General features: G+C 43.9%; 1 protein-coding gene across 3 annotated transcripts; it reads right to left on the bottom strand.

Annotated features, from left to right (window-relative positions):
- Positions 1 to 5,584: 5,584 nt before the first annotated feature.
- On the bottom strand, positions 5,585 to 24,943 carry LOC310992819 (catenin delta-1-like). Of its 3 annotated transcripts, XM_083981025.1 has the most exons (22): positions 24,872 to 24,943; positions 24,259 to 24,395; positions 18,991 to 19,114; positions 17,487 to 17,653; positions 15,100 to 15,168; positions 14,611 to 15,002; positions 13,734 to 14,015; positions 13,399 to 13,639; positions 13,056 to 13,278; positions 12,666 to 12,858; positions 12,431 to 12,548; positions 12,143 to 12,296; positions 11,876 to 11,893; positions 11,477 to 11,545; positions 10,535 to 10,662; positions 10,246 to 10,396; positions 9,939 to 10,131; positions 9,631 to 9,839; positions 9,468 to 9,509; positions 9,294 to 9,361; positions 8,989 to 9,095; positions 5,585 to 7,518 (listed from the first exon to the last, which is right to left on the bottom strand). In XM_083981025.1, the coding sequence occupies exons 4-21, from the start codon at positions 17,646 to 17,648 to the stop codon at positions 9,036 to 9,038; spliced, it is 2,772 nt and encodes a 923-aa protein (XP_083837151.1). In that variant the 5' UTR covers positions 17,649 to 17,653; positions 18,991 to 19,114; positions 24,259 to 24,395; positions 24,872 to 24,943; the 3' UTR covers positions 5,585 to 7,518; positions 8,989 to 9,035. The 3 variants fall into 3 exon arrangements, with proteins under 3 accessions (XP_083837151.1, XP_083837152.1, XP_083837153.1); XM_083981026.1 differs by lacking the exons at positions 24,259 to 24,395; positions 24,872 to 24,943 and adding an exon at positions 23,141 to 23,412; XM_083981027.1 differs by lacking the exons at positions 17,487 to 17,653; positions 18,991 to 19,114; positions 24,872 to 24,943 and adding an exon at positions 23,141 to 23,188 and having other exon boundaries at positions 5,609 to 7,518; positions 24,259 to 24,320.
- Positions 24,944 to 25,630: the final 687 nt, after the last annotated feature.

The raw sequence follows: 25,630 nt of genomic DNA, 5'->3' as shown, positions 1-25,630 counted from the left end.
AAATACATGTAAATTAAAAAGAAGAAAGAAAAGAAAAAAAGAAGAAAATAATTCAATAAAATAAAAATGTCTTATTGTTTGGATCCTCATTAGCCGTCACAGCTACTCTACCTGTGACCATGGTGTTGTATCAAATACATATAAAGGCTGTAAGATGCAAATTAAATAATATGTATAAGAATCTAGGCAGGAATATACATAAATATAAGTATTAAAGAAAACAGGATGTGGCATAAGTATATAACAATCATTATAATCATAGATTCACTTGCACAGGCCGCCCCTGCACAATGCAGTCTGAATTAAAGCATCACTCTGAGGCTGACAAACATTTGACACTGCGATATTGGAGATCCTTCTGTGTTCATTCATTTCTAATTATTGGAGGCTGTGGTTCGTGTTGGTTTTTAGCTTGTATTGCATTATGGTCTTTCTACAATCTGTGTAGGTGAGATTAGAGCATATGAGAAACACCGCTCATTGTAAAACGATTAATTAAACAGATAGACTACAACCTCTAAGATGAAGTTTGTCAATTTAAATTCAGTTTATCACCTTCTTGAAGGCAAAACCTTAAGTGGGACTGTGTAACGCAAGACAACATAATAAAAAAAGAAGAAACATTTAATTCTAAGGTAACATCACACCCTTGTTTAATTTGATATAGTCAGGGTTGTTGCTGCTACAGCATCACTTGGTCTGTACGACTAGTCAATAGTTGCTGGTGGCTAATTGAGATTAGTTAGTTGGTGTGGTGACTTTTCTGTGCTACATTTTAATAGTTATCATGATCCCACATCTGTCACATGTGGCCACATCAGCAGCTGTTCAGCAATAATGAGTGTGCTGCTGAATGTATAGAGGAATGTGCAATAATGTTGCTGTAGTAAGGGGTCAGATGGGCATCATGTTATTATTATTACTATTGTCTTTTTATTTGTATATGTATAGGTGATTTCAGGACATTGTGGGGGGGCGCGCAAGGAGCTGGGGGATATGATGATGTGTTTGTTTATGGTCTTAGATGTATTGTTTTGTGTTTTGTTCATGGCGCATGGAGTCTCTGGTCTGTCCAGGATGAATTTCTCCCAAGGGAGACAATAAAGACAAACTAACTAACTAACTAACTAAAAGTTACAGACACAAAAATCCCTCCATCAAAATATGGTTCATTGTTTATTTATTTAATAAGAAACAGTTTGGTAACAAAAGCATAAAATCCCCAAATTGTACTTCTTTGTTTTTACATGGTTATGTCAATTTCTGTCTAATGTGAAGTGTGTTTAAATGACATTACTGTGGCTGATGAAGACACTGTCTGCACTGAGATACAATAAAACACAATCCTGTGTTAATTGTTCCCACCCAACTTTACCACAGCCTAGTTAAGACCACAGTAATGACTGACCTTGGATATCCTCCCACCGAGTAATATGAATAAACAAATTAACAAGATGTTATTTTTACCCACCTCCAGCTAACCGTCGGCCACACCACCGCTCCACACATGACAGCAACGGCAGCAATAGCGTATGAGTACATGTGATTCATGGGTACCAAGTCTCTATAAGCTCGTGCAAATCTGTGTAGGTGATAACCCAAGGTGATGGGATCAGTGGAAATAAGATACAGCCCTGCAGGCATCTGAACAACTTTAACTACAGGTTATTTGAGGGAGATGATGAATGCTTTCTACATGTACTGTACATCGGATTAATTGTACCATGATGGTTTGGTCCAGGTGTTCAGATGAGAGTGTTTCTTGTAACTCAAAGTCCACTTTTGTTGCAGAGTTAAGAAAATGGTTGTTGCAGGTCCATTTCAGACACTGACGGTTTAGTTTGACAAAGACATTATTACATGTAAACTCGATTCACTTCGAAGAGGGAACAGCAATGGAGGCAAAGGTGGTAAATCTGATACAGTATTTGTTTTTATAGTTTTCTCATTTTAAGTGTGTGTTTTGGTCATCAGTTGCATTCATTCAATCACACCTCTAGAGTTTTCAGAGCCACGGCGATCTCCGGTGTCATGTTTCCTCGTGTAAAAATAATTCCAGCAATTTCTGTGCAGTGAGATTTTAAATTTGGGAAAAGGGGGAGCCCTCATGTCAGATTGAATATTTGGTATCAGCAGTGAACCTGAGCTGAGGTCTCAGTGTCACGACAGAAAAAGTTGTATCAAACTGTGCAGTAAGAGTTTCTAAAGGGGGAACAGTGAATGTTCTGGTGTATATCATTACGTTTTATACAATTTTTTGGTTTGTGAATGCTGTTTTACTATGAATGTCAGACACTTTTTTACTAATTAAAACAGTGGACTGATTTATCTGTGTTTTACCCAACAGAGGCCATTTACTTCAATGTAAATGATTGATAAAACCAACTTGGACAAATGTCTCCTAAAAGAGAGCCTTATAGAAAATGTTGCCATATTAGGTAGGCCCTGTCTTACATGTAGCAACCATAATAATTGAATTAGAAAAGGTAAAGCTCATATACACAGCTAAAAGGAAAAAAAAACACATTACATTTATAGTCAGTTGTGAGTCTGTGCTCGTTGAACAGCAGTGAGACCTGGTGTATTCCCCTCGTTGCTCATATCCACAGAGAGGAGAAACAAGTCATGTCCTCCAGTTTCCACGATCAAACACCTCAGTTAGTTTCATTGTCTCTTTGCAGGTCAAAGAGGACTTGCTGGAAGGACGAGGAGGGAACTGGACTGAAAACACCGGTGGGCGTTGGGGAGTCCTGTTGTTGTGGCGGGGTGGGCCGGGGCCACCGCTCGTTGAACTTGACAAAGAAGAGCGGGTCTTTGAAGGGCCCCCCGAAGATGATGGCCTGCATGAGGTAGACGAGGGCCACCACCATGAAGCTGATGAGGAAGAAGGGGATGAAGGGCCTCAGGTGGTCCCAGGCCACCCCGAACCCGTAGCCCAGGCCGCTGAAGCCGTTGTCTTTCCCCGTGTGGGAGGTGTGGCGGGAGGAGTCCGGGGCCGGGGTGAGATCTGGGCACTCGTCATCTGTGTGACCAGGAACGTCGAGTGAATCCATGAGTTAGAGGGCAAAAAGCAGAAAGCAGTTCCTTCTTCGCTCTGAGACTGTGTCACGTTTTCCTCCACAAATCAGCAGCTCCACGGATCATAAAGAAGGGAACGGGCCACACATACTCTCCCAGCGGTGTGGCTTCCCTTACCTTATCATGCATGCATGGTCACAGACATGCTGGTGGTCTCGCCAGAATGGTGGACTATTTAAATTCCTGTCAACATGTGCTGTATTTCCCCCTCGCTCTTGTCCTCCCAGTGATTTCCTCCCCAGGTCTCAGAAGCCGGAGTTAAAAGTCGCTGCTTCTATTTGAGCTTTAGAGAGAGAGAGACAGAGAGGAAATGAAGAACAGCGGGGGAGCCTTAAATAGATATGACACCGAATGACAGGACACAGGGAGGGAGGGAGGGAGGGAGAATCTGCTGCGTTTGGTCGTCTCAAGTTTAAAGAGGTGTGTCTGCATGTGTGTGTGTGTTCATGTTGAGTACCAGCTGCACAGGTTAGATATTACACACAGTCAGTGACTAATAGTCTGTCACACTTCACCATTAAATATACGTTTGCTGCTGCAGCCAGAGGACAAAATCATTACTGCTCTGTATTTTCTACAGGTAATTACAGCTCTAATAAAAATACTACACTGTGGCTGTGAGATGTCACAGACCTCATGTCGGGCAGGTGCACCTATAGGAGTTTTAATAACCTATATAAACTTGACACTTCTCATCTTACCGAGGCTTCAGCCAAGGTTTTCGATGTACCGAGGTCATGTATCCAAGCACATGGACGTTTCATTGATGTGATCGTCTCTGGTTATTCTTAATGATTGAGGTTGATTCATGAAAAATAGGAGGTATGCAAACACTACCAGCAATGTTTGTGATGGGGAAAATAATAATATCTTTACAATATGTTTATACTTACATTGATAGAAGGTCAGTCAGAGTTGAAAGCATCAGGCATCTGCAAAAGAAATTAAAAATCAACAAGGTCAGATTAACATGTATAAATATCAATATATAAAAGTATATACAGTATATTTGACTGTTGAATAATTGTCTATTTCCCCACAGAACCATCAAAATCGCTCATATCTGTAATCTTGTCACATAGTTTGGACTTTTTGTCAACGTCATTAGCAAAAAGGTTTACATACATTATGTAGCAGACCCTGTGAGGGGCTGAATGATGTTTTCAACACACATTTATAGGTAAATTAACTCACTTGTCCTTGCCACTGCCGCTGGATGTGACTGAAAATTGCTGTGTTGCTCTATCTGCCTCCGTTAGCACGGCTGGGACTGAATCAAATCACTAATACAGTGAGAAACGTTATTGTAGCACAATGTTGACATGTAAGAAACTCCAATTAAATACTATTTCATAAACAGTGAAGTATTTTGCTTTAAAAAGTCTGGTTTAAATTCCTGTCTGAAATTTCCAGCAGGTATTTTAAAGATGTGCAGTTCAAGTTGTTCAAACTCAACAGCTCTGATCATTTGAGTTAACTAAAACTGGACCTGTGACATTTGTTTTGTGACACCAGTAAATACATAATGTTTTTTTTAACCTGGCAAAACTTTAATTACATTTAGGAAATTTCAAGCATGGCATCATGAAACACAAATCATTTTGAAATGAAATACAATACTTTAGTAGTATAATGACTAGTACTAAATATAAAATATCACACCGTCAATAATTTCAGGGAGAGTTAAACATTTCACTCGTGAATTTAGTTGGTAGTCTGGTATTTTCGGTATTTTCATATTCAGATTAGTTGTGCTTCCAGTTGAAAACTTTGATATATTTATATTCCTATGTCCCACAGCAAGGTATCTGATATACACAAACACCAAGTGAACATGATTCATGATCAAGTTCTAAAATCCTTCCTGGTCCAATGAGAGTAAACATGTAATATTCAATACCTGGAAAAGTGGTTTTTGTTTGTTTTTTTCTATCAACATGAACATCTAGTATATTTAAAGATTAAATTGTGAGAGTTGTTAGGGGTCACAGCCTCACACATGCGCATCATAGCCTGACTAATATCAGACTTTCTCACGCTGACATGCACTTAGGGCCCTCGTGATCCAGCAGCTGCTTCTCAATCTGTGCAGGATGAATTTCAGATGTGTTGCATACTGGAGACGCCGAGACACTTTCTCGTCCTCGTACAACCCGTGCGTTCCCCTCCCGACGTGTCCGGGGTACCTGAGAAACCCACACTCACAAACATGTAGTCCCTGTCAGCATGCAGCTCAGGGTGTAACTGGAAACGACAGCAAAGCTGAGAACGTCAACACTCGACGGTCTTTAACTGTGCCCCGGTGCACGTTGTGATTTAAAGTTAATCAGCTTTATGCAGGAATGAACACACGACCTGTGGACAGTCTGGGGTCTTAGGTCGGGAGATTATTGTGCTTGTAGTGAGTTTAAAAAAGGTCTGGTGACAGAGGTGACTTCACAGATAATAAGCCTCAATAATTAGCGGAAGAAAAAAGAAAACACCAAACTGAGCTTGCTGATATTAGGGAGCGAATACCTGACGAAGTGTCAAGTTTTTACATTTGCCATTTGTATTAACAAGAGCGCTGGGATGACATTACTTTGCCAGACAGACGGCCTCTCTTTAATTAGATGTGTTTATCTACACCGCACAGCAGCCACCATACACACACATCAATCAACATGCTGCCAGATCTTGTCTAAGAAAAGATCTTTATTTATAAAAACAAGTATTACCAGTTACATACTGAAAAAAGCAACTTCTCAGAGCCAAGGCAGGTATGAATGGTATATCATTTTACATGGATAGGCAACAGTACAAATATACTATGTGTGTGGAGAGTTTAAAAAAACACAAAGATGATTGGTCTCTTTTGCCTTTAAAACAAGTCAGCGGTAAAACTGGAACTTTAAAAAGTAGAACACATTGCATAATGCTCTCACCCACTGCTCCCCCATGTACACCTGAAATACAAACTAGACAGAAAAAAAAAGTACAAAAAAATATTATAGATCAAAATGTGCTTTTGTCTACCTCTTAAATTAAACATCAACATCTCCCCAGTCTGTCTGTTCAAACTCGAGTCTCCTCTGAGTGAAGAAGAAGCCTCCCACATAAGTGTTTTTATGTAAAAACAGCACACGAATGCAAATGTGCACACATGAATGGCTAAATAGCAAATAAAGAAGAGCAAGTAGTGATTTCTTTTGTTAACAGGTTTGCAGAGAAGAATATTAGTCCAAAGAGTAGTCCCTCCTAAAGTGTTCGTTACTTCGACCGTAGTGTTAATGCTTGGTGACAGAGCAAGGAATGGTTTTCTGAAGCAGGATGCCTAAATGTTTTTAGAGGTTTAGTGGTGCATGTTCCTTGCTTCACATTTCAGGAAACAGTTTGATGTGTTATACTGGTCCAAGCGAAATCACAGCAGCTGAAAATGACATTTTTTTCCACAGGGAGAAAAAAAAAGAAAAAAGAAAGAGCCAGAAATTAAGGTATCAAACAAAAAGAGGCAGTTGGTACATTAAAAATTAAGAAAAAAAAAAACGCTTTGTCACAGGAACAGGAGCACATGATAAAAACAGACAACATGAATGGATGAAATAATCAACATGTGGTCTTATGGGTCTGGTCCGTGAACACACAAATCACACTCATTCAAAAAAAATGAAAAACAAAAAAAAGGTCCATATTCATTTTTTTACCCCCCCACACAGACACACACAGGTTTACTGTATGACAAATATACACACACCTGCCTTTTCTTGTCCATGCCTGTGCTCATCCCAACCGAGAGAAAATAACTCTAGACAGGAAAATAACTCCTATATAAACATTCTCAATCTACAGGGCGACTGCCGGTCTGCTGGCGAGTCCCAGACCTCCCAACGATCCCAGTACAGGGAACCATTTAAATTAATGAGCCAAAACTAATGCAGTCATCCCATTTTCTTTTTATATACAGTATATATACCCTACATAGAAGTCTACATACAAATTCATCATCGGGATGTGGGTGTTGGCAGCAACATGTCGACCACGAACAGAACTCATTGAAAATGTTAACAACAGCAAGAAGAAAAAAACAAAACAAAAACAAGCAGGATGAAACACCAGAATTAAATGATTGTCAACAAAGGTGATTGCCTTTACAGAAGAACTATAATTTAGAAAAAAAAAAAAACAGAATATATTTTTGTTGCTACACTTGAATGAATTTGTAAAAAGTAGGTTATGTATGTGGACGTGTGTGTTGCACGAAAAACCTTTTGAATGCAACAACAACCACTTTCTTTGGATGCCAAACCCTCGTCTTCTGATCCCATCTGTGTGGCGATAGAGAGAGAGATAGAGAGGGAGGAGGGGGAGAGGGAGAGAGTCTGTGCATCTGGGTCTTCTCTCCTCAGTAGCAGTGGTAGGGCAGGGACGGCCCAGTCTGGGTGATGCACACTATCAGTTTTTCTGGAGGAACAAAGTGAAAACACAGCGATTACATAGTGAAAAACATACAAACATGGAATTAAATTTAGTTCATCAACACACTAAACAAGGAGGCAGGACAAAGACTCACTGTGTGGTATAAGTATGGCACGTTGCACAGTAATGCTGTCACAATAACTAGTGATACTTTAATATCAGAAAGCTGATTAATGTTATTTTACGGTGATCAAGTTTTCCCTGTAGTAAAAAAACCCTAAAATGGAGTAGGGGTGTGTCCAAAAATTGATCCATCAATATCGATTTTCCATAAAAAGAAAGCGATATCGATTCAAAATTCCTCAACCTTTTCAAGTTTTCCTGTTTCCCACGTTAATCTTGAGCGATGAGTGAGATGCTACATCCCAGTGTTGGATCAGACTCATGAATTAAACCATTAGCCTCCTCTATTGAAGAATTTGGTGTACACACATGATTGTGTGATAAAAATATTGGCTGACTTACAAAACAGAAACTAAAAAATACCCCTCATTGAATCAATATCGATATCGAATCGAATCAAATTGAATCGGGAATCGAAATACCCAGCGATACCCAGCCCTAAAAAACAACTTGTTGGCAAAATTAACCTACAATCCATTGAATCCAAAGTTCATAATCGATATTTGACACTAATCAATCAATACTACTCCTTCCAAGTTTATTTTACTATCTACTACTAATTATCAAACTGATATGAAGTCTCAATAGGAGGCCAAGTCATCAGTTCTTTAACACACAAAAAGATGAATGCTGTGTTTTCTGCCACGTGTTGTTGTTGTAGTTCCCTGCAGAGCCACAAGAGAGCGCTCTGACTCACAACTCTGGGCCGGTGGCCAAAGGCAACAATGGATAGAGCCTCAACAGAGTACTCTGATACTATTTGGATGTTGTGAGTTATTTGTCTCTAACCCTGCGCCACATTCCTGTAGTGAGTGTAAATCCCCTCCAGCAGTTGCCACTAAAGATACTCAAATCTATTTTGAGACGACGGAGATCACAGCAAATGTCAAAACTCCACAAAGGTTTTAAAGCTGTTAGAGTCAAGTAAAATGCTTTGAGATGCAGCATTACTTTTGTTCTCTCACCGTATTTTGTGGTTGTTACTTTTTCTTTTCTTTTACATTTAAATTACGATTGGTTTACAAGTCAACGTCCTGATATTGTGACAACACAACTGCACAAACATTTATTAATCAAAAGGATTTGAATCTTTTATTGTCAGTCTGGGATTGCCTACACTGACAGACTGCACGGAGCACCTTGCAGCATACTATACCAGCATGTACACATCACATCAGGGTGTCGTATACTTGAAGTGTCGGTACGGTAAAACCTCGACCAGAGTTTCAGTTCACTATCATAGACAGAGACCAGGTTCCACTGAGGGTTTAGATGTTTCAGAGACAAAGGAAAAGAAGAGTCCATGCAGGACGAGAGGTCAGTTGGACATACCATGCTGTTACATGCAGAGAGGGGGGGTAGAGGGGAGGGGGGGAGGGCTAACCATCGAAGGAGTCCAACAGAGGCAGAGAGCCCTTTCTGCCCCCGTACACCCCTCGCTGAGAGACAACCAGAGAAACAGAGAGAGACAGGAAGTGAGTGTGAGAAAAGAAACTTGTGAGTACTTGTGAGGCTGCCAACGAAAAAAAAAGGTTCAAGTGAGGAGAGAGATTCGTAGTGGTGCAGGAGATCAGGGGTTAGTGCAGTTAAATGAGCCATCCAGTGTGGAAATGTGCATGGAGCATGACGTCAAGTACCGGTAAAGTGTCCGTGGTCTCATCCAGAGTGTGTCTCCTCTCCCTCTGGTCCAGTGTAGAGTAGGCGTCTAAAAACGAGATGATGAAAATTAACCGACGTCATCTTGAAAAAAAAAACCAAACATTTTCTACAAGTTCTTCGTGATCCAAAGCAGTGGTGATAAATGTACTAACCAGGGCCAAGGTCATTTAGTGGAATCAGATCCCTCTTTTCTCCTAAGATGAAGCAGAACATCCCAAGTTAAACAAACTAAAACTTCACACACACATTTCACCTTCTATAAAACACACCATTAACTGTGTGTGTGTGTGTGTGTGTTGTTTCTCCGACACCGACCTCTGTCCAGCAGTGGCGTGGTGCTGTCTTCATAGGTGCCGTTGGCTCGGGTGCTCGGGCCGTTGGTGGTGCCGGTGTTGGGGTTGAGGTTGACCATGAAGTCCGTCTTCTTCCAGCCGTCCTTCTCAAGAGGCCGACGGAGCTCCTTGTGGGCCCAGACCAGCTGCAGCACCTGGCCGGCCCCCCGCACCTCGCGCTCTGAACGTTTGCTGTGGGACACGGGGGGGGAAACGCCACCAGGCTTAGAAAAAGAAAAAGAAATCTCTGCCTTGTGCCGATAACTTCAGCTCGCTTCACTACACTCTTACCCGTCCTTGTTGATGAGCACCAGCCTCTCGATGCCCTGCGAGGCTCGGAGGGTCTTTGCCGCCTCCAGACTGTTGCCTAGCACCTCGGAGAGCGTGCTCAGTACGGACACCACCGTCTCCTCCGACAGAGTGCGACCAGACTGACTCTGGCCTCCAGGCAGGTTGGCCACCAGGTGAGGCACTGCATGCAACCCTGCATCAGACACAACACATCATTTAGTTTTTCCACAAAGTTGCTCATGAAAACCAAAGAACAACAAATATCAAAGTCAATATGACCGACGATAGTCTGAAATCGAAGTCTTACCGAGCAGTTCACAGTTGCGGTTGTCGATGGCTAGGTTTCTCAAAGCTCCAGACATCGCTCTGACCACACGGTCATTGCCATGAGCCAGTAGTTCTGCCATCATGGGAAGACCCTTCTCCAGGCGCACGGTGGCCCGGATATATCGCCCGTACTGACGAGGAAACGGACACAGAATAATTAATCAAAGTCGATGAATGTCCAGTAATTTAAGACGACAGCTTTAACTTCATCATTCATAACCGAAATTGACTAATATGAGATGTTTTTATTTTTGAAAAATTGTACTCACAGTCCATCGGCCAGCACACAGGTTCTGGATGGCACCGGCAGCGGCCTCCAGCACCGAGGCGTTCTTGCTCTCTCTGAGCAGTGATGTGTAAACGCGAACCACCTCTGGTTGGAACAACAGCTCATAACCTGAAGTCGACGGACAGAGAGGGACGTTAGCACCGACTGGAGTTTGACTAACGCAGGTGAAGCCTCAAACCAAAAATTACTTCAACCAGCTGAGCGTGGTGAGAACTCAGACCCGGCATTAACTCGGGCGACGAGTGATGTTCACATCACAAGTGGACGGCTCTGAACACAGGTGTCAAGTGAAATCTGATCACTCCCACCACATTTGAACGGGGGTCATTCAGAGTTAGTCTCTCAGCTGGGACACGATGAATGCAGTCACAGTTTTATCATGAACTGGACATAGTGAAGCTTTCCATGTGGAGACACAGTCTAACGGCAGGTGTGAGGTGTACTTAGAGCTGTCCACTTGTGATCAGATCACATGAGCGGCCTGTTAGTGCCAGGTCTGACCTGAGCCTTAAAGGAACAGTTCAACATTTTGGCAAATTGGCCCATCGCCATAATCCCTAGTCATAGCAGGAGGTTCGTTACCTTTAATTGTCAGTGCAAGCTATTTTTAGAACGGCGGAGCAGAGCCACATGCTGCTCAGAGCTACGCTACGGAGGCTTATGGGATTTCTTGGTTTCCCTCATCAAATACAAAATCCAACAACTCCAAAACGCTGTGAAATGTGTGGTGCAGACATTATCGCAATACATAAACAAAGAAAAAGATTATATGACTTCATTAGGGCCAATATTATCTAACAACCTCGATAATATGCCGAAAAATAAAAAGAACAGGACAAAAAGGGAAATTTGTACTTGGCCAAATAACAAGCTGCTCTACAGACTCTGAATTCATGATTTGAAGTAAAGAGAGAACAAGTACCTTTAGCTGGTGTTGTCCTCTTTGGAATATCCACTTGATCTCCACTTCCATCATCTCCATCCTTCTTTCCTGCAGGCGAGAAAACAAAAAGAAGACAGAGCATGAAAGACTGAGCTGACGAAGAAATTACACGGATAATGTGAGGGTGGTTGAGATGAGCATCCAGTCATCTTCAGTCCTCTACTCTGGTTCATTATGATGTAAAACGCAACCATGCAACCAGTGGAACAAGCACTCATGCAGTGAGACATCAAGTGATCATGCCCATGTGCTCCACGTGAAGTCAACACATTCTTGTTTCTCTGGTGAATGTTTATTATGCGTTAGTAAAAGTGAGTGATGACAGAGTGGTCGATGGTTTCAAAACAGCTCATGAGAACACCAAGAGGAGAATCTTACCTTTGGAAAACCACTCATCTAAACACAGCAGAGAGGGAGAGGAGCAAGTGAAGAGGGTGGGAGGAAAGAAGGGAGAAAGTTAAGAGGAAGGAAGGAGGAGGAAGAGAGAGAGAGGAAAAAGGAGGGAAACAGTGGTAGAGTGTGAAAAACAGCGACAGGTGCTTCTGCCACCAACAAGCTCAAATCCACCAGCAGCAATCCCGTCTTTCAACAGCACATCTCTCAAACAGAGTAACTCGAGGCTGGAACAGCTGTCTTGGAACTGACCTTTGCCCTTTCGAGAGCCGAAGCAGCCACCTTTGTTGGCGGGGGCCGGGGCCTGGTTGAGGGGCGTTGTCTCCGCGTAGCGTTCACAGCCGGGGACTTCGCGGTGAACGTGATAGGACAGATTCCTCAGGAGGCAGACGCAGTTCTCCACCAACTGCAGGGACAAGAGACGACAGGGAGATAAGACAATGAGGACAGTGATAAGACGGAGACGCAAAGAAAGCGGCGCTTTCGTCACAGTTAAAAACACGGCACAGATAAAAACTCTAACTTTGAGTGAATACGTACCTTATTATCCACGTCTTTGCGGTTGATCTGCGACTGGACAACGTACATGAGTGCATCCACCAATCCCGTGCACTCTCTCAGCTTTCGCCTGGCCTCGCTGCGCTCTGAACTCACATTCCTGTCGGAGCAGAGAGAGTTAAGCACATAATTGCATGTTTTCTTCTCAAAATAAATCTCTCTCCTCTCTCCTTTCCTTGACATTCTTTTATTTTGCCTCCATCGACACCATGCATACCTAAGGCAGCCAGCAGTGTTGGTCAAGGCGGTCTCCCACTCCAGATGGCGTGGTTTGCAGCTCTCCTCTCCTCCGTTGCTCCCTCGCTCCCAGCCCGAGTGGGGAACTATCACCTCGTCGGCCAGGGCGTGCAGGGCGTGGTCCACGATCTCCATCTTTACCGAGTCGTGGGATGAAAGGTTCCATAAGGTGCCTGGGGTGATATAATAATATCGTTATTATGAATGAAATAAAAGACAATTTGGCCTCTCTGATAATAAAATGAATGAATTAAACGGGCTGCTGCTCTTAACAAATCCTAAGTGTGAATGAATACTAAAGTAATAAGTGAAATTAAACGGCTAAAACATACAATAATAATAAAAAAAGATTGAGTTTGATGAGTGATACCTGTGATAGTGTCAGTGAGTTCCTGGTCGCGGGTTTTCCTCAGTAACCTGACCAAGGCAGGGACTCCGTCGCAGTTCTTGATGGCGATCTTGTTGTCTTGGTCTCGTCCATATGAAATGTTCTTCAGCGCTCCACAGGCTGAGTGGTGCACGTCCTTGCTGGGGTGGTCCAGCATCGACACCAAGGATGGGATACCCTTCATGCGACGCACTTCTGACTTAACCTAGACGCACACACAGGCAACATTAATCAAGCGCACATCAAGGATTTACCAACGAGCAACAACTCAAAAAGTATTTCCATACAGCTGTTTTGCTGCGGCTGAATGTGAACTTTGTTTCACCTTGTCGTTTTTGAACGTGAGATGCTGGAGGAAGGCAGCAGCGTTGGTCTTGACAGGGTCAAGACGGTAGTTCAACATGGCAATGACCTCTGGCAGCTCCGGCTGTCTCCACGAGGCGGGGGGACCCTTCCTTAGTGTGCTGTCCAGTGAAGCCATGCTCCCCCTGTCCAGCGTCATGGGAGCCCCCCAGGCGTAATGGTCGACTGCTCCCACGTCACCATCCAAGGTGTCCTCGCAGCTCCTGCGCGGCGTCCAAGAATGTCACAGATTAAATGCAGTGCAGGTGTATAAACGTCCATAGTCTGTCCCATTGACGAAACAAGTATGAGATTTACCTGAGTCTCCGTCGGTCCATGCCCCCCGGGCCGGGCCCCAGACGTGGCATGGTGCCGTAGCCCCCGGGGTGCATGGGCGGCGGCCCCATGCCGTAATCGTCGTATCCCACGCTGCGCTGGTCGTCCTCCAGACCGTAGTGGCCGTGGCCATAACGCATCTCCATCGCTGAGCCCATGGCCCTCATCCCCCGGCTCACCTGGGGCTGCGCGGCGTACGGGTCGAGCTGCTGGCGGCTCGGGGCCCGGTAGCCCGAATCCAGAGTCCTGTAGCCATCGACTGGCCTGCGGAGAGGAGCGACGGAGAGAAGTGATCAGACATGTTTCAGTCACATCCCTTCATCAATTTCATACCAACACAGGACACATTTCTACACGAGATCAAGCTAAACATCTCAACACCTGTTATCTGGCTTGATGTTGGTGTGAAAGGGGACGGGACACTTCTAAGAGAACTATGGGTTGCTATCTGGTTACCGTGACACGTAGCTTCCTCCATTAGATTTCCATAAGCTCAGAATAAAGGAAGGACATCAGATTTAACCACAATGCATATTCAATCATTTGAGAAAATCTTGTTGTAACCACTTTTAAAGAACTGAAAAACATAGTGCACAAATAGATAGTGCTTACTTAAGGTTTGTTTGAATGGTAAAAGTGTTGACACACACCCGTCTGATTCAAACAAAGAGCCTGTGTGTATGTGATGCTGCAATATGTGATTGATTCATGTACTTCAAAGTGCACTAACAAAAAACTGATGGTGACTTACGTGAATGTTTTGCCCCTACAAATTACTGGATATAAATAAAAACAAGCTGTGAGGAAAATGTGCCCCCTAAAAAGACTTTTACTGCTCCTTTATGTAGGGGGCTTATACCTGTAACGGTCATCCATGTGAGAGCCTCTGCTCAGACTAGTGTATGCTTCTGACGGCGGGCCACCCCGGTAGTCGTCGTAGCCCCCTACGGGGCCGTAGTGGTAGTTCCTAGGTACTGTGGCTGTGGGGTAGTCTCCGGCTCCGGGCTGTCTGTATGGTCGGTCCAGTGTGGCGCTGTAGCCGCCCATGCCGGACACCGACAGGCCCCCGTCGATGGACATGGAGTCAGAGGGCATGACTGTGCGAGAGATTGGTTTCTTCATCTGAGGGAGAGTCGTGTCGGGCCGTCGCGTTGTTCCCTCTTCGGAAAAGACTGAATGGACTTCGTGGGAGTCATCCTCTGGTGTGTAGCTCTCGTCCAGAGCGCCGTGTGCAGGGTCAACCATCCTGTACTGTAGCAGACACATAACACATTATTTTTCTAAATCACTGCATAAATTAAGAAAAACAATTAAATGTACATGAGGATCTGAGAACACTGTCACGTACCTGTGTGCCGTTTATGTATGAGTCAGTCAGTTTCAGTCGTTCTATGTCTGCATCCCCTAAACGCCCGTTCTGGGACAAAAAGGAGAAACGACTGTGAGTTACAGTGTAAAGATGTTGTGACACCACCAGAGGTTTTTGCTGATACACTCACTGCAGTGACAGTGAAGGCCAGATTCCAAGTAACCAGTGTGGTCGACTTTCTCACAGCCACCCAGATGATATTCCTGCTGCTGAAGCACATTCATTGCTGACCAAGTCGCCGCTGTGTGTTCATGGTCTGTGAATCACTGCCAGACTCGGGGGAAGGACATTTTGGAGTGTAGCCATTCTCCCATCCTCACAGCCCACTTCCTCCTGCTCTAAGCTGTTACATAATCAATGGTCGTCACTCTGTGTAACTCGGACATTTTCTACGTAACCCTGAGTAATACTTTTTATGCAACATATCTGCCTTGGTTATGAGCAACGACATCAAAATGAATCGCATGTGAACACAAGATAACCAGACCACTACTGTGTAGGACACTATTGACTTATATACAAAACAAAACCATGTTATGAGCCTCATGAAATATGAAAATCACACTCCACTTGCTGGGGTACATCATATTGCATATTATACTACGTCCACAAGGAGGCAGGCTGTTTTTAAAAAGCAAGGGGAAGTGAATGGGAAGTGGGTTTTTTTCAAAGAAAAGGCACAGCTGCTTTATCCTATAATACTACCTCATTTACAAGAAGCTCTATCATGCATTACGAGCAGTGCTGGCAGAGGATGTATATATCCTCACCGCCATTAATATTTTTAGACATAAAACCATGAACAGTTAGGACAAGGCCAAAACCACAGAATCTCTCCGTCTTAGCCTTCATCCTCCAGCTGCTACGCACTAATCACAGAAGTCCCGTCCAAGGACTCAAAGAGACAAAACATTAGATCTAATCTATGTCAGCAAGCCCTCAGAGGAAAGGAAATATTTAGGAATAGATTTTAAACTATTCTACTCAGTGTGCGACTCCAAGCGCTGAAAGAGACACGCTCAAATATCAACCCCTGAATGCTGCACTTCCTGACGTGTTACCTGAGAGGATAATGACAATGGCGCTGCTTTAATTGTTCCTCCTAGCCCACAGGCACCTGAGTGAGGTTTACCACTAGGTGTTAGTCAAGTGAGAGCACAGACTACAACAATAAGACATAAAAGAAATAGTATAAGAGCACGTACTAGTAGATAACTGGGCTGTGAACAAAACAGCAGAGAGGAGGCTTCAACCATCAAGACCGTTAAACACCTCTCAGGATGTGTTACATTACACTGCAAAAATCAATATTGTGATCAAGTAAATTTTCTGGAAAATCAAATGGGAAACTGTTGAATTGAAGAATCACCTGGGAATGGTTCATCCATCCATCCATATCAAACACTTTAAGATCATGCTACCTCATCGCACTAATGCAAATATTGTCCTGCTCATTGATTTGCAACATGACTCACTGTGGTCAAACAAAGAGATATTAAAGTGACAGCTGCCATTGGTATTCATTGCTTCAGAGCTTAAACTAACCATTCAAATCTGATGCTTAAAAACTACATTCAACAACTAAATGTATGTATTTCTGACTGTTGGTTCATCGACATCAGTTTGGATTCTGGTAAAACTGCAATGAGGATTTATCCAGAAACTGCAGACTATTCATAATATAAAACTATTTCCAGAAAATGACAAGCAGCTTAAATCAAATGCAAGAATTAGTGAGGTGAATCCCTAAACAGTTTATGTTCAATCTCTGACATTAGACAAGTGTTTAATAAATAAAAAGGATAACATTGTTTATCTGGGTAAAAAAATTGACCAGATGCAAAACTATGTGACACATGCAGGACAGATGGCTGCATGCCAAAGGACGACATGCTGAAACAGAGAGGGAAATAACTGAGATTCCACAGCGGGGTCCGACGAAAGGTGTACATGTGTGTCAGAGCATATGCGGTGAGCGACGGTGAAGGCATGCTGGATGTATGTGATGATGACAACCTCAGGCATGTTAAGAGTAGCACAGCTACGTGCAGGCACAGAGCGATATGTTTGAAGATAAGGCAACGACAGATGCTCTTAAAGATACATAAACAACAAAGAAAGACATTTAATGATAAACAAACACACACATGGACACACACTTGCTGAGCACTGGTGGAGAGGAGGAGAGGCGGGGGAGAGGAGGGATGAATGAACGATGAACGGGTGAAGTCAGAGGGAGAAAATGATGCATGACTTCATCGAAAGGATTCAAGACGGAGGGGATGATGATGATCCATGTACTGGGAATGAAAAACGGGGGGGGGCTACAACAGACTGTGGGGATGGGGATGTTTGTCGGGTGTTACCTGTGTGTGAGGGAGGTGGTGGTGACCCAGGGCCGAGGGGCTGGTGGCAGGGAGGCCCACTCTCCTCCTCTCCTCCTCCAGCGCCCGGGTCAGCTGTTCAAACTGCACCTCCTGCTCCCTGACCGACTCCAGCAGAGCTGCTGCGCTCTCACACTGCTCCATACACACTACACGGCCCCGAGGGGGAGAGAGGAGGAGGAGGGGGGCGTTACACACATCCATACAGCCTCAAACACACACACACACACACACAGACACAGAGCACAGGAAGAGCAAGGCTAACAGAAACAGACACACCTCTCCGTACAAAGTCTGTCCACACCCATGGGATGCAAAATTCTTGGGCTGATGTTAAGTAGGATCTGATTTGTCTGCCGACAGATTTTGACTCGGACTGAAGTGCCTTTTTCCCCCCCCCATCAGCACCACTGGGGGGGTTGCACAACGCCCTCGGTAATGACCGTGCAGCAGTGACCTCTGTAGACAGGACATGCTTTTCCATTACGCCATCTTTTTGTGTACACCTATTTATGAGGAAATCTGTCGTGGTGTCATGATTCATTCAGTGTTTTTCCTCCACAAAGAAACGTAAAAGCAGCTGCTCTGACAAAAATTCATAACTTGCATCACAGGAAGTGCGTTACATCCTTTACTAACGGAATGATAAACTTCCATCAGGATTATATTCGACTGCAACGCGCATAACACAATGCTGTAAAACTGATCACGTGTGGAAAAACAGCACATAAGGCAAACAGTGTAGGAAGAGGTTAGTCATTATACAGGGGAGAGGCTGAGTCTTGAAAACCCAGCTTATTGCACTGAGCATGAATTTTGCAACATATTGATCACAATAATGTGGAGATGGTTATTGTAATATTCCCCACATACGGATCAATAAACATATGACCACTTAACGCATGCATGGCCTCTGGGGCTTTCAGATGCCAGACTGGAAAATATTTGCTTCAATACAAACAGCAGAGAAAGAGATTTTATGATAAATCATCTGCAGTTTGTAGACTTTGCAAAAAACAGCGCTGGTAAAATACAAGGACAATGCATGACATTATCCTTATTTAAATGAAACAATATCTCTTTAAGATGCTCCAGAGTCAATATACTGTTCACAAAATTGTGAAAAAGGTTGATAAACTCAAGATAAAACCAATTTTAAAATCCCAAAGCTTGGTGTAGCTTTAAATGAAAATGCCATTGTTAGTCAAAAAAATTGCAATGACATATACCGTTTTATCCATGCATCAGCAGAATAATTCATGGTGATACAGCAACTATACAAAAAGGCTGTCAGAGAGGATGAAGCCTGTTTCACACAAAGAGAAACGCTTTTTTTTTTTAGGAAGTTTCACATAACAAAAGACATTCAATACACAAGAGAACTGCATACTTCTCTGCACAGTAAAAGCACAAAGCAGATCACACACAGCAGCAGCAGCAGCAGGGATACACGTTACATTTCAGAGGAAAATCAGGGGATACACACCTTCGCCTGTGGGCGTGGTTTGATAGAAGAGGTGAGAGATCACGCCAAGGTCAGAGGTCAAGCTCTAGCTGCTCATGTGTAGAAGGTCACCAAACCACCAAGCCCAGAAACAAGGAGAAATGAACTGCAGAGAGAGAGAGAGAGATACAGAGGGGTGAGGGAATAATAAGGTCAGGGACAGAGAGACGAGGCCAAAAGCACCTCTGTTTGAAAAACAGCAACATAGTGAGAATACCGTACAAGTGTGTCAACACGGTTGTTTGCTCTGAGCAGAGAAACACAGGGAAAGACAGAGACATACAGTAGCTCCAGCTTTTAGACACACCCTGTATTTACTCAACATTTGGCCCGCATACGGCAGCTGGCTGCGGTGAGTTGACCAACCTGCAGCATTTTCTGGGCCAGAGAGCGTTGACTGTCAGCAGAAAGAGACAGATCGCTCCAGAGATAGTAACAGCCTTCAAGAACAAGTTCATATATTCACTTATCTACTTATCTTTTCTTTCTCTGGCTTAACTTTAGCTTTTTCCCCCCCTTTCTTTTTTTCTTCCAGCCTTTCCTCTCTAATCAGTCTTCATCTACCTCAACTCTGGCCCAACTCTTTCACTCCACTACTCTTGTTCTTTCAACTTAACTGCCTTTTATCCACCCCCCCTCCCACCTCACAGATCTTTGTTATCCCGGCTGTGCTCTGAGAAAAAGACATTGTTATATCTGAGCCAAACAAGTGTAGACTCAGATCCTCTTATCTGCTGATACACCCTCTGCTACAGCGGCCAGCAGCTCCCTTTTAGCCCTGGCTAGGAAGTAGAATAAAGCCAGGCATTGCCACACACACACACACACACACACACACCTGCAAGACCGGTTGGACAGGGCAGAGGAGGGGCAATCAAATTTTCGGTTCCTCTGCGACTCTGTCTAGCCAACATGTACAGACACTGTTGAGTGTCGTAAGTTTGGTCAACAAACGCAGTCCTGCATTTACGCCGCTTTGCTGCAGGTGTTTGTACGCACAGCAGGTAGAGTTTTAACAAGTGCAAACAAAGTTACACGGCAAGGTAATGACTTCAAAAGAAGAACATCTCGGTTTCACCTGCGTCAGATTGTGCAAAAAAAACAATAAAGACAGACGAGATGATATCAGCGTGTGATAGACTATTACGACACGCTTAAGCTGGTAAAATGAAGCCTGCAGAGGTTGCGTCTGGTTCCTGGATGTCTGTCAAATGAATGAGTAATACACACTCACATACGTACGTATGTGACTTTGCTTATTTAAAAAAAAAACCCTGCTTGGGGTGTGCCCAGTGTGGGAAAAAAGGGAGGAAAGTGGGATGGCCTGATGAGAAAATAAGGAGTGGTCGAAGAGTGTTTCGCAAGACAAAGGAATGTGAAAGAGCCAAAACTGGGATTTGCATGCGGGATAAGACTGACTGACAGGAAGACATGATGTCACACACACACACACACACACACACACACACTCACTATCCTGTGTTTGGTGGCTGTCACGCCCCAGAGCCATAACCTCCCACCTGAGCAAATCACAAACTGCTGTCCTGTACCACACATGCCTATATATGGTCATAGCCAGGACGGGGCTGCTTGTATCCACCACAGACAGACAGAGAGAGAGAGAGACGGCAGAGATCTGCAAACAAATAAAACTGAAAGACTGACAGTGGAGTAAGACAAAAGAGGAGTGAGGGGGTGAGCAGGAGTAAAGAGGAAGGGAGGGGGTTAGAGATAAGGAAAGGAGTGATGAATAAAAGATAAAAAAAAAAAAAAAAAGCTAATCTTGCATTCCTTGCATTGTCTCCTGCCAATTCAACACAGCAGCCCACCCACTCGTCCACTGTGAGGCGACCTTACGTGGGACGCTGGCTAATGCTCGTCCAGACGTCCGTCTCAGCAGTCACAAGAACCGAGAGACACACACACAACCTTTACGACCGTAACTGTACGTCACATGTAAACACTGTCACACTCTTCCTGTCGCCTCAGACACGGCATGTCATCCGTTAACATGCCACATGATATCACATTACGCTAATGAGCTCAACTGTCACTCATACAAGAATAATTATGTGCTATGATTAATATTGCTTGGCGAGTTTACTTGCCAAGCAGCGTGTGTGTATGTATGTGTGTGTGTGTGTGTGTGTGTGTAACCACAGTCCGAGTAGGGAATTTGCAGCTGTCTGTCCGGGAGGTTGTGAGAACAATGAGAAGTTTGTGCAACTGAGAACATGAACGCAAGTGTGAAAAGAGTTGGAGAGTGAGACCGACATCTCTGGACACATTTGATTGTGAGAGCATCTGTGTTTGTCAGCGTGTGTGTGTGTGTGTGTAGTGTACGTCATGTGTGGTCAAGCTCATGTCACTTACACAGTCATGACTTCTGTCCCTCTCTCTCTCTCCCAGCTGTTAGTTTCAGCCTTGAAAGTCAGCACTGAGTTTCGTTGAACAATGAAAACAATCGGTGTTGCACCACGACCGCTTCCCCTCCCCTTTTCCCCTCTTACCTGCTTCCTGAGAAACAGGATGTTATGGATTCAACATCAGAGATGAGTAAAAAAAAAAAAAAGGGACGCGGTGGCTCCACTGGTTCACCAAGAAACAGCTCCCTCAACACAACCACTTGTACACAAAACCATGCAAACCCATGGGACGCACACGTTAATAACCACCCGAGCGGCGGCTTCCTCCATTAACAGTGTTTCTGTGGCGAAAATCCCCCCTGGTCAATATGTTGATCATGTGACTTCAGACCACTTCCTACTTTGCTAAGCCAACATTTTCTGTTCTGCTTTCGAAAATGAAATAAATAAACTTTGGTTTGTTTATTTAAAACATGTTCCCTTTTTATGAGGAGGTCAAATGTTGGATTAAAGTCCATGGATGATGATGTTGATAAATTAATATTGTGTATATCATTCGCTTCACTATATGGACACCAAGTCGCTATCAACAGAGAAGTACGGTGTTTTTGATGAGTGGGCGAGGAACCAGGAGCAAATAAGGAAAGGGTCACCTCCCACTGTCCCAACTGTAACAAACAGTCCAAATGTCAAACGCAGTGCCTCGAGGTCAACAACTCCACAAACATCTGATCGAGCCCTGACACACCACGAGTCACATATCTCCATCTGCTTCTGGAGCCATCAGTCAGCATGACTCACTCAACCCTGTCAGAAGTCATCCTGCGATCATACAGTACACACACGCACCCAACAATTCAGCCTTTGTCGACTTAATGAAAACTCCACTCAGTTCAATAACCACCTATACACCTGCCACCGGCGGCAAAAACCCCCAACAGACTTACAACAACCCATCCAGTGTCAAAGTGCACACATCTGTTCACGCATCTCCAGGTAACCGACACTGCAATTTGCTTTTTAAGTCAGTGAGATGCCACTGCCGGTGATTTAAGCCGAGCGTGGCTTGTAATGAGATTGAAGCTTTAGCCCGGTAATCCACTTACCTCCTAACACATACACACATCATGTTGACATGCACGCAAACGCGTACACACACATACACACACGCACGCATTAGTCCCTTTGTGGATTAACCTGCACACCTACAGAGAGCAGACACAATTGCAGTCGGTGTTGGGAGCATCATGCATCAACAGTCAAACAATGACCTGGAGACAAGTGGTGAGGGGAGGCTGATACCTGGCTGTTTCATGGTGACATATGGTGTTATTAGTGGCCGGCGGCACCTGCACCACTAGGGCCCCTTGTTCCAACATACATACTGTACAACAATAAACCATGACTGTACTAAAAGACCACAAGGAAGACACTATAATACAGTGCCAGTGCCTGTATGGAACCGGTGTTTACGGGCCAGAGGAGCTAGTTTGCTTGTTCACACTCACAGACTGACAGTTATCCCCACCCAGGCATTTATTCTCCTACATAAGCAAGTTCGCACAGGACCCACCCAACAGGTTCACAGACTGACAAGCTCCAAAGAAAAAGAAAAAAAAATCCCAGGTTGTGTGACACACTCCAACAGCAAGGACCACCACCCTTAAAAAAAACCGCCTCAAATACACAAAACAGGCTCAACAAACATACATAGATACAGCATACAAACACATCTAGTCAAACAAGAAGTGGGGGTTTCCAGTTACCTTAAGTTACACAGGTGATGAGCTCTGCAGATTAAAAACCGTCTGCTTCTATCAAAAAGACGCATAAATAAAAGTTAGATGGTATCAACAGCAGCAGCCTTAACTAGGTCAAACAACTGTAAATGTATAGGGTTATTATGTATGTCAGGGTTACACTACACCCGCCTGACCGTCACGTTGTCATTGCCCCCTGTTGATATCTGAGCCTTCTTCTCCTTAATAACAGCAGCAGACCAGACCTTGTCCTGATCCATCTACAACACACTGCACTTACACAGCACGTCCATCCCCTCTGATCTAAGAATAAATAACATATTTTTTTTTAAATCCCACATGCAATCCTGAATTGATTTGCCAACGTAATACATCAATCTGGGGCAGCAGAGACGAGCAGCAGCAGACAGCGTTACATCTCAACACGTTGGTGTAAAAATGACTCTCACGAACAAAGACTCTTGAGCAATTTGAGCGTTTTGTTTGTGTTACACGGTTGGGTTTTTTGCCAACTCAGTTCACTTCAGCTCAGATAAATGACAATGTTGGAGATCAAATCAGCCTCGGCTCGGTCACAATGCTCAGCTCAGCAGCACCCGTGTGACCTGGTTTGGTCTGTCTGTCTTGCTACGTTAGCATCACAATAACCCACATAGCCCAAGCGGGTGCTAGCTTTAGCGTGTTAGCATAGCAAAAAACACAGGTTAATTAATCACAAGAGCTGGAGTTGGCGTGTGTTCAGCTAAGCGGCCTTTTAAGCTAATTTAGACGGCGTTGTGTGGTTTAGCTTTCGGTACCAGCGGGGGTCGGCCGGTTGGAGCCGGTAATCGCGGGCAGACAACGAGTCTGGAGCTGTGAACTTTGCGTTAGCATCGGAAGCTAACGGGAGATTCGTGTTGCTGAGCTAACGTTAGCATCGAAGATTCGTGTTGCTAAGCTAACGTTAGCAACGGAGAGCCGTGTTGCTGATATGTCGATGTGACCACTCCTTGCCAACGCTGCAGTGCACCCGCTATGTCGGTGTGTGTGTCTGTGTTTGTGGAAAGAGCGCGGGGGGGGGACGACAACAACGCTGGCCAAGTCATATCAACCCATTAAAAAAAACATTTCAGTGTTTCACTCACCTGTTTGTGGAAAGCCTGCCCCCCAATGCCTACTACTCCGCTTTTCGGTGTGTTTTCTCCCCTCTTCTCTTCTCCCCTCCTCCTTCTCCGGGTTCTGGGTCAAGCTCGTTAAAGACGAAGCGACATCGCCGAGTTTTCTATCAAAGAGAGGGCGGGGTCAACCAGCGGCTTTACCGTAAACACTGCGCACGCATAAAATCCCCTTCTCATGATACAGGTGTTTTGTTTGTCACAACTTGCGAGTCAGGCAACGCTCATTCAGTGTCCTCGTCAGCAGCAGCACACCGGAACAAAGCCTTTGTATTCCCATGTGGGGCCCGCATTACATATGGCTGCCTGAATATGTCACCACACACCAACCAGTAAACCAGAAATCATTTCCACTGGTCAATTGGATTAAAATTAGTTAATTTCCCCGGATCCACAAATGTTGTTTATATTTTTTCCTATGAAAGCTTATAAAATAAACCATGTTCACGATTTTAGTCGTTGGGTCAGACAACAAAGGCTTTTCCAACTATTTTGTAACTATTCAAAGAAGAAAAATCAAGATAGATGTAGTAGGCCTATTGGAAATGAAAAGTATTTCTGTGATCAATTAATACAAACTCACCCTAAATTACTTATAATGCAGCAAAAGCACAACTTTACCACAAATAAAAAAAAACTAGGCTACATAAACTCAAAAACCTAAGGTGTTCAAACTAGATTTTAACACAGAGCTCCTTTATCAGATAAGGCCGGTAGTTGCATAGTTGATTTTGTCAGATATGAGCAGCGTTTTATCAAAAAAAAAAGTGAGTAGGGGATTTAAATTCTCTTGCCGTCTGTAATAAATGGGCTACCTCCCACTGCCTCCTCTCTCCTCCCATTTTGCATCTGTCACCCCCTCTCCCTCACATAGGCCTATACACCACCCACTAATGTTATTTCATTGATTGCCCAAGAACAATAGCCAGAGGGGAAGCAGCATTTCTTGGGGAAGTTACAACTACATTCCTCACCAATGCGACAAATAGAGCCTACTGATACACAAAACCACTACCACTGACCGTCACATCATCTGCATGTGCCTGATCAGCAACACATAAACTAATGGATGAACCACATCCAACCGTGTCTGAGAGAACTATTTTGGGATCATATTGTAACAAGATTATGATTCTAAAACTAAAAGAACTGAAACGTCACATTTGATCTCATTTTATAAATTACCAGCTTTTATAGTAATTCTCTCTTTTTTTTCAAAGTGCCCTTTCAAATGTGCTGTGCATTTCTGCCTTTATAGGTATAGAGGGTTAATTTAAAGCCAAACAAGTGGGAATGTGTAAAACAATACTTAAGTGTGGGCAGGATGGAAAGAGGAACAATG

The sequence above is a fragment of the Trachurus trachurus genome (genome assembly GCF_905171665.1).
Source record: "Trachurus trachurus genome assembly, chromosome: 10".
NCBI classification, from domain to species: domain Eukaryota; kingdom Metazoa; phylum Chordata; class Actinopteri; order Carangiformes; family Carangidae; genus Trachurus; species Trachurus trachurus.
This window is presented reverse-complemented; position numbering and strand designations above follow the sequence as displayed.